Below are 9,811 nucleotides of genomic sequence, written 5' to 3' on the forward strand. Positions count from 1 at the left end.
AAATGCTGGTGTACTCAGGGTAAACTCATTGAGGGGAGGTATAAATCAATGTCCTGGTAAGTGGTACAGAGGGGGAATGAATCACCGTTTGTCTGTATATCCTCCAATGTGGACAATCTCTGTAGAGTATGCACTTGTATGTACAGTCCTAGCAAACTTGCTTTCAGCTCATTTGTGATACTCCATTATGCTTTGTTCTATTGTTTTTATACTGTTTTTAATCTTTTTGCATCGTTTTAGCATTTATTGTTATGTTCGGATTTGTACTACTCATTAGATCTGTCTATCTTCCCCATTCTAGGAGCTATATGTCCCTTCCCTCCCTCCGTAGGAGACGCATGACGTAGCTTCTTGTTTACATTGGTTGTTCACAATCACCAATAGAGCTACTCCGATGCGTCACTCCCGGGGAGGGGTGGAAGGAGATTACAAGACTGGAGGTAAGCCGTAGGATGATATACTCTCTGACGAAGCGCTGGGATGCCTTCTTTTTCTGTACCATGTTGTCTGTGGTGTATTAAAGGATTTCTTTACCTACTACCCAGCTGTAGCCCCGATTTTTGCCCTTCGCATTGCACGACTGTGCTGTGTTCCTTCTCCTCCCCCTTGGGATCAACTAAACCATTTTCAAAGTAATTTTATTGAACTTTCATGACAGTACTATTTATAGCGACATCACATACCGTAACCTTTTTTGATCAGGTTTAATAACTCCAGAGGACCGAAAGTATGGAACTACGAACCTCCATCTGGATGTGTCTGATGCAGCTAATGTAATGGTGTATGTGGGAATACCCAAGGAGGAGAGTGATCAGGAGCAAGGTACATTCATATTCTCCCGTATCTTTAGTGAGTTGAGGTACCTCTTGTTAAAACTAGCTAATCTATTTTTGCTTAACCTTGCAACAGAAGTTCTTAAGACTATACAAGATGGCGATGCAGATGAGTTGACCATCAAGCGGTTTGTTGATTTCAAAGAGAGACCTGGAGCTTTATGGCATTTATTCGCAGCCAAGGACACAGAGAAAATCCGCCAGTTTCTGAAAAAGGTAACACGGAAGACTGAATATTTGTGGTGACAGTGTATGAATAGACTAGAAATCTTCACATCCCCCAAGGTGCAAGTGGCCACTTCTAAGGATTATCACGATCTGTTAAAGCCACATAGGGGATACATTTTAGTACTGTGGTCAGCCATGCGTGCGTTGGCCTACCATGTTTTTGTAATTGTTCCATAGTGCAAGTGTAAGCCTGGAAGCATAACCCCATTCAGTACAACAAATACTACTGAATGTATAATATTGCTTCTATTATGAACAAGCTGAGGCCTCATGCAACTGAGGGTGATCACAAGATTATCTTTGGCATAGGCATTTTTTTTTTTTTTTTGGCCCTTATTAAATAGATGAGGAAATATAACTTCAACTTGCTGTTTTTGAAACCTGTTTCATTGTGGGGAAAAATAAGTCGGTGAAGGAGTACACAAACATATTTTGGGACAGGGAAATGTGTGCATCTTTTGCCTAACAAATTGCTCTTGTGTTCGAGAGCAGGTAATATGTCTATGGGCGGTATGTTTTGAATAGCTGAAGTTACACATGGACAGTGAGAACCATTGGACCTTAGTTTATTAACTTAAACCATTACACACATCTTGATGCAGTGCCCATAACTACTCTGGTTGTAATATAGCCAATTGATAAATACAAATATAGTAAAACCAAATTTCAATTAGACTACTTGAACTGTTGAACCGTTTTGCTTTTGTGTTGTGCCATTTGATGTCTGGTTCTCAGTGATGATTGTTGTCATCAACTTAAGGTGGCAGAAGAGCATGGCCAAGAGAATTCACCTGATCACGATCCCATCCATGATCAGAGTTGGTACTTGGACAGCCCTTTGAGGAAGCGCTTGTTAAGAGAGTGTGGAGTTCAGGGATGGGCAATTGTACAGTTCTTAGGAGATGCGGTCTTCATCCCAGCTGGAGCTCCACACCAGGTAAAGATCGCTGTTTTGCATGACTAATATAAAAAAAAGATGCGTCCTAACATTGTCAAACGAGTATGTGTTTGTGAAGCTTCATTCTTGATCTGGATTTGCGAATGCCTTGCTTGGTGTTTGCTTGAGGTTTTTTTTCTTTTTTTATTAGGAGACTGATTTGAATAGAATTAAGGTGCAGAGATGTTCTATTCAGTTTGCAGCTCCAAACTGCCACAGTGTTCCTGAAAAGCAATTGTCCGTTTTTTTTTTTTTAACCCCCTCTATCGGCTTCTTTTTGTAAATACTAATTTCAACCACTAAGTTTTTGGTTTATCTGCAGTCCTGGCAGTATTAAATATGCCTAAGAGTTTGAAAGTAAAGGCATTCGTACTTGACTATGAGCAATTTATCGTTCTATACTTTTTGTAATGTTGCTTTGGTGATTTGTAAAACTGACCTGCTACAGAGAAGCACATTAACACCTGCCCATTTCTTTTAGGTTCACAATTTGTACAGTTGCATAAAAGTGGCAGAAGACTTTGTTTCCCCGGAGCATGTAAAACATTGCTTCTGCCTGACTCAGGAATTCCGCTATCTTTCTCATACACATACAAACCATGAAGACAAACTGCAGGTAATTCTATTTAGCTGGTAGACTCTAGTACAGTGTGTTTTTCTGCATATGAGGCCATATTTACAAAGAGGTGCTACTCCATTACACTTGCCAGCAGTGACCTTACAAGGACCTTACAAGCACCTCTCGAGGAATAGCAATGCTTGGTAAATGGGCCTTAATTGCTTACGTTGGAGAGAAAATACAAGTGGTGAACTGTGCTGGCACAGAAGAGAAGAATCTCTATGAAAGTTGCATGCCTCACAAAATGATTAACGATTAGAGTATAAAAAGTAACTTCTTGGTATTCTAGTAAAATGAAGAGGCTAGCTAGTGTCTCATTAGTTGCTAAAAATGGCATAGACCGTATATAACACAATACTGTCACAATACCCCACCTCTGTCTGATAAATGACCCCTTCCAGGGATTATGGCTAGTAATGAATCATCAGTCGGTTATTCAGAGTGCCTCTTTTTAGTAGGTACAGAAAAGCAGTGGGGGTGTGTGAGGGTATATAGATCTCTCCTGATGTGTCAGTATCCTATACCCCATTAGTAAAGGGGAATTTGGGTAGCCCCATAGTTAAAAGTAATTAGGAACTTGCACAAAATGCTGGTGTGTGTGCGAGGGGGAGAGATATTTGGCCAGATTGGTTCTGCATTGACTTTAATGTGCGAGGACTCTTTCCGTGGGGAAATGAGGGCAAGACAAGCTACAGTTGCAATTTAAGCTATATACCTGATATCCCGACCCCTGTGAATCCATGACCGTGGACTTGAACTGGATCTCTTCCTGCCTCGGGGCAAGGCGCGTGCCATCACTCCATGACCTTTGACCTGACGCATGTTTCGCTGAACAACCAGGCTGTTTCTTTGGGGGCGTGTGTGTCTTTCATAGGGATTCTTCTAGGCAGTACCCTCCCACACTCACTACCAAGTGGCTGAGCAAGGTAAACTTGGAGAGAAAATGACCTTCGCAATTTGTTTGTGCTGTCATTCGCACTACCGCAAAATGTTTGAGAAACTGATTAGCGAAACCAAACTGGTTCTTATGGTATTCTCTTTGACCTATTACAGTATATCCGGTATATAACACTGTCCAATCCCAGAGTTATGCCTAGAACCTCTTATGCCTCTCGTTGAATGGATGAAATACAATCTAATCTTTGATTTCATTATTTGATTGCAAACGAGTGTGGATAATGTTCAGGGCCTATATTATACGTTAAATGTTCTAGTGACCCTTTTATTTTTTTGCAGGTAAAGAATGTTATATACCATGCTGTCAAAGATGCGGTTGCAATACTAAAAGCTAATGAAGCAAGTATTGGCAAAGTTTGAGGCTGGAGCATTAACAGAGTACATTGGATGGACTTCCTTTGGCAGCTGTACAACATTCTTCAATTATTCTACCTGGAAAATCTATAGCCCTTACCTCATTTGTTTTTACAGTTCCCAACTCTAAACAATACGTTTGTCTTGCACCCTGGCTGTTTTTTATAAAACGTTTACAATCATTGGGGAACATTTGAAGATGACAAAGTACTCAAAGGTGATTAAATGGGATCAAAAAGTGCTTTGCTAACAAACTATTTCAAACTCCATTATATAGAACCCAACATTTTTTTAAAAGGTGCCATGTTAGAAAACTTCACACCTGTTGGAAACCAAAACACTTTTTTTAGACTACACACAAAAAAAATACCTCTTGTTTTGGAGAACTCTCTAAAATATGCTGTTATTCTGATCCTTTAAAGATCCTGTCTCTTTATTTAATTTTTTTTTCCTTTTTTTTTTTTTTTTTTTTTGAATGATAGGGGGGAAAACATTTAGACAGAAAATAAGTTTAAAAGTTTTTGAATTAAAAAAATAAATAAATAAAAAATAAAGATATCGTAGCCATTAAAGCATCGTTAGAATGCGCTTTCTAAGTAAAACGTAAATAAGCAGGCTCTTATAATTTTACATGGAGTTAGAACTAGCACTGATGTGCCTGGCATTTTGTGTAATTAAATACATTGATTTAGACACTGTTGAATTGTATGACTTTAATTTAATTAACATTAGTTTTGGAATATTTCTAAATGTATGGCTGGGTGGGGGCGACCTGTAGATCATAGGTCATGGAGTACACTTGTAAGTTTTATTATTATTTCAGTACTTAAATAAAAGCAGTCATTTGTGTTCTTGCCTTGCATCTAAATGAAATTTAATTTTGTATACTGTATACCACTTTTTTGTTATGTTTGTTGAATGGATATAAATAAGACTTTAAATCAAGTACCTTATTCTTTTGTATATTAAATTATACTAGCACAACACATTGATCTAGCAGATCTCTAAGGTTATTAATTAAAAGTGCACTTTTTTTTTTAACACACAATCTTTGATTTAAAAAATGTGATTCAAACGATCTGACTCTTGATGCAGCAACATTATAATTGTCCATGACTAAAAATAGGTTTGTAGCAGAGCACTAATAACATACAGATGTGCGGGGCTGTAGGGTCCTGATGAGACGGGGAGAAGAGTTTAAGGTGACTCGGATCAGTTCTGGAGATGGGACAAACTGTGTCAAAAGTTAAATGAGACTTGTTGAAGAGAACAAATCTTTCTCAGTGTCACCTTAAACTTTTCTCCCTGTCAGGGCACTGCAGTCCCGCCCAGGTGGATGTCAGTAGTGCTGTGCTGACCCCTGCAGATCACTTGGTCTGCACTGTGCGCTTCAGTAACCAATCCCTGAACATACCTGCCAGCAAGGTGTTCTAAATTCCAAGCTACCACCATGGGGCGCTGTTTGTTGCAGGCATCCTTAGCCAGATTGATTGTGGAGCAATTATAAATGGGCAAGATTGCTTTGCTCACAAGGCAAATAAATAAAGATGACCTTCTACTGCTGCGAAACCTCCTTCTAGCACTGTAGAAAAGACTGCTTGGTTTGATTAATTCCTTCAGATGTAGAAAGATTTACTGTCCCCGGCACTGGGTACAGTGTCTATCGCACTCTCTGTGGGGACCATGCTTGTGGGGTTAACCCTTCCACAATCAAAGCCATAAACTGAAAGCATTGCTACATCTGTGCATTCAAGTGTCTGTGGGGTTGTTTAGTGGAGGTCCAGGACTTGGAGCCCTGGAAGGTATTATACTTAAAAGGGACAATGCCTCCTGCAAGTGAATTGATTCAAGTGACCTGTTTAAAGCAGCAATCCAAGCAGTTTCTCTTTATATTTTTTATTTTATTTATATAAATAATTTTGGACCAGGGGTTCTCTGGAGCTGAACACCATTAATTTCATCTCGGGGAGACACAGCTTCTGGAGATAACTAGTGGGTGCTGCTAGCTGCTCTGGCTTGCATCAGCTATTTACTGTTAAATATTTTTTCAAGGTTTAAAATATATATTTCTTTTTTTGCATATGACCATATACCATCTGCCTTGTAAAGTAAAAGTACATGGGGGTGGTACTGGGATTAACAGCTAGAGTAAAAAATACATCCTCAACCTACGACCAGGACACCAGCCACCCAGATAGTGTTTGTTGAAGAGACATGTCCCCCCCATGGAGAAGGTCTGACCCAGGGATATCAAAGGGCAAGAGCCTGTGCCACTGCAGCTAAGCCATGCCTGCTGCACAAGCCCTCCTAACATGGCATTAAGCTGTGTGATGGGATCTAAAGTTGGGTAATATGCGGGTTGGCTGGAAAGGGCAGAGCTCAGCGGGGCCAAAGCCAATTTCCTTAAAGTAAAAAGTAAGTACTTGAGGAATGGTGAGTTTAAGAAAATAATGGGCCTGGATCCCACCAGGATGCTGCTGTTAGGGACCTGCCCCTGCGAGGTGGTGTGGCATGATGGGATAACAGTGATTGAATCAGGGTTCAACAATGGTCTACAGCAGAGGTGCGCAAAGTATTGGAGCTGCGGCCCCCCCCCCCCCCCCCCCACACCTCGTTTTCCAGCGTCATTATCCTTGGTAAAGAGCTTAGGCTTGAAATGTGGCAATCTGCCTGTGTTTGTCTTTATGATCCAATATAGTAGTCAGTTTTCACTATGGGACTGCTCTGTTTGAACTTTGCTTTTCCTGCTTTTCATACTTGCTTATGAGTTTGAGCACTACACAGTGTTTTTCCTTTTATGCTGCAGATCCCCCAGCCACATGGGGGGAAATACCTGCTTCTGGGGCTTCTCGGTTTCAGGTTGGACCAAGTGGTAGAAGGTCCCAGGGCGGGGATGAAGTGATACGGAGTCTCATGAAGGCCAAGTTGTCCTCCAGGTCTCCCAAGGAGAAGACAGTCCTCTCCCTGATGACAAACAACTTGAAAGGGAAGTGGATGGAGATAGATCTGAGAAGACTTGAGCCTTTCACCACTGCGAAAAAGGCCTCTTTGGTTCTATAATAATGAAAACGGATAGTGAGAGCAGTCACTAGCTGAGGGGCCTGGGTTTTAAGGCCCTGTGACATCTATCCAACATGATTGACTCATGTCTGATCTGGCAGTGTCAATGTAAGCCATCTCGATAGAAAGCTTTCGACGGCTGTCACGGGCTCAGGATCTCATGGATCAATAGGTTGTTTTGTCGATCCATATACTACTCTGCCTCCTGGTGCTTCAGTACGTCTGCGTCTTGGGATTTCACCCTTTTCGTGACCCAGATCCGTCTTTGTTTAGTGTTGTGGTGTTATCCAGCTTCCTCTCGAGAGCCTGTCCTTTCGCAGTGAGGAAAGGTCCTGTTTTTAGCTCTAAGGGTCTCTGTAATTCTGCTTGGAGCAGTAGCTTAATATTGCCAAAGAGATCCCGTCTCTTGGTGGAATGCTGGCTTATGGGTTCGGCCACTGAGTTAGATTAAGCACATGGTTGAGACTCATCGGAGATGAATGGTGAGAATACTCGTGTTTCTTAAAGATCTCTGCCAGTTCAGCTTGAGGTTTTATTTTCTGCTTAAGCGCCATCACAAAGATAGAGGCCAGTTGTTCTAGGCATTTGTGTGCGAGAGAGATTTAGATGATGGGGTTTGATTTCATTATCTCCTAAGCGCTGAAGATGTGGTCACCCACCAAAAAAATATATGTATATGTATGTAGCAGGGTACCATCCCTTGCCTCCTCCCTAACAGTGGTCCCGTCGTGTGGGAGGGTTTAGTGAGCTGTCGGTCATGTTGTGGTTTACACAGCCACATACATATCATACATATGGAATGTGTGTAAGGCAGTGGCCATCCTGAGGTTGGCGCTGCAGGAAGAGGAGGTCCTGTAATTCAGGATTTCCTCCGCGGACTGGAGGCGGCGTGTTCACTCCTGACTGAGCCGGCGAAGTTAGAGGTAGTGTCCGGGGAGCTAGTTAAGTCCCCCCATGACTAGGCCAGACCCGTTTCCCGTAGACCCCAGGTAGTTTCCCCTACCGGCCTACACAGTTGTGGATGCATTGTAGGGCCGGCTATTAGTAAGGAACTTGCCCCCTTAGTATACGGACGAGTCAGCGGAGCAGACGGAACCGCAGCAGAGTATTCCCCAGGCCTGGCGGAATCAACCCAGCGGTACTACTGGACGTAAGGCGAAGTGGATTGTGTTGGAGGCCCCGCATCGTGGAGGCACGCTTGCAGCCTGTCTACATATCCCCTGGGGTACTCCAGTAGCCAGGAAGGTACCACCACGTGCACCAACACTTCACTGGAGTTTAGCGCTGCCCTCATATTTGGGTGGGGCTGTTCTGTGGACATCAGGTTCTAGGTGTCCAGGGCACCCTCAGTGTGGCGGGGGAAGGGAGATCAGGCTTATAAAAAAAAGGTCAAGCCCACTTGGTTACCCCTGACCTGTGTTTTGTGGTCCTAGAGTGTCAGCTCTTGGGCCCGGGCATTGTGTATGCATTACTGTGACTGTGTGAAAATATGAGACAATTGCAATTTGTGTTTTACCTTTTCCAGAGGTGCTGGGACGCCCCGCTTCAGTGCAGAGCAGGAAAAGGTAAAAATGGGACACAAGGGGTTAATGTATATCCCCACACTCCAGCCAGGTATAAGACAGAAGTTTGTTTGATTTAAAATAGGGTTCAGGGGGAAAATCATATAATGTATGAAGTATGGTAACAATGTTTTGTGAATAAGGGAAAAGAGAATGGGGGTTAACCTTGACATGTTGAAGGAATTAGGAGAGACTTGTAGACTGTTATGATTTTATTAATAGTACCATGTGTGTAGATGCATAAACGGACATGGCCCTTGTGTAGGTACCTTTTAGTTATGTGAGGTGGGGGGGATTTACATGACAGGCAGGGGACAGGATACATTAAAAGATTCACCCTGCTAGTTTATGACCCACCATTCCAGGGGGCAGGTATGCATACAGGACCCTGGGGAGATGCCCTCCCGGATGTATACAAAAGTTAGAGCTTCAAAGGGGTTAAACAGCTGGCCAGCAACTGGGGGGATTCTTTGACCAGAACCAGATATTCTGTCACTGAGCAAAAGAGGTTTGGCCAGGTGTTATTATAAGCTGGTGCAGGCCATGGGGAAGTTGTTCTCTGCTGTAACATCAAGAAGGAGGGGGTGGGGGTGAAGAGGAGTTTTATCACCATCACAGATTTGAACCCCAATCAAGATTCATCAGTTCTAAGAGTTCCATCAGTTCCCTCTTGTGTGATTCATCTGAGATTCAGTCCCATTTGAGAAGTTCCAGCTCTGAGTAAATCACCTAAATTTCTCAGAGGCAAAGTGACCTGAATTCAACAGCAAGAGGCCACAGGAAGGAAAAGTGGCCAGGAATTATTTTGCTGTGTGTTTGCAACTAGAAAGATTAGTTTTGTTATTCCAGTTTCCAAAGTAAGTGTGTCTTTTTACTGTATTTTTGTGTAACATAGTTGTGTACGTTCATTAGGTGAATAAACGCAATTTATTTTTATCTCTCTGCTTGCGCAATCAATGATCCCAGTAATTAAGTCTTAATAAGGTGGGTCCATCATGACAGGCTTTATTTACTGGTGGCAGCGGTGGGATAGATTGAGCCTATGTTATAAAATCCTGCGGGGTCTTATAACATAGGGGGAAACTTGAAGATTGTGAGCTCCCAAGGCAAGAGATAAGCGTACACGTTACACAAAGCAGAAAAAAGTGCAGGTTCTGCCTGTCACTTAGCTTAGTGCCGCGGGCGAACATGGACAAGCAATGCACCAGGATTGTTAACCAGTGTAAAAGCTGCAGTTTACAGACGGTCAGTCAGAGACACA

At 42.5% G+C, this 9,811-nt stretch overlaps 1 protein-coding gene across 5 annotated transcripts in view; it reads left to right on the forward strand.

Annotated features, from left to right (window-relative positions):
- The window catches only part of KDM3A (lysine demethylase 3A), a 47,691-nt gene extending 42,818 nt beyond the window's left edge, over positions 1 to 4,873 (forward strand). For all 5 annotated transcript variants that reach the window (XM_075571753.1, XM_075571744.1, XM_075571734.1 and 2 more), the window contains exons 23-27: positions 703 to 822; positions 910 to 1,049; positions 1,822 to 1,998; positions 2,480 to 2,614; positions 3,854 to 4,873. In XM_075571753.1, coding sequence (XP_075427868.1) covers positions 703 to 822; positions 910 to 1,049; positions 1,822 to 1,998; positions 2,480 to 2,614; positions 3,854 to 3,934 — 653 coding nt within the window. In that variant the 3' untranslated portion in view covers positions 3,935 to 4,873. The remainder of the gene's footprint in view (positions 1 to 702; positions 823 to 909; positions 1,050 to 1,821; positions 1,999 to 2,479; positions 2,615 to 3,853) is intronic.
- Positions 4,874 to 9,811: the final 4,938 nt, after the last annotated feature.

The sequence above is a fragment of the Ascaphus truei genome, chromosome 1, assembly GCF_040206685.1.
Source record: "Ascaphus truei isolate aAscTru1 chromosome 1, aAscTru1.hap1, whole genome shotgun sequence".
Classification (NCBI taxonomy): domain Eukaryota; kingdom Metazoa; phylum Chordata; class Amphibia; order Anura; family Ascaphidae; genus Ascaphus; species Ascaphus truei.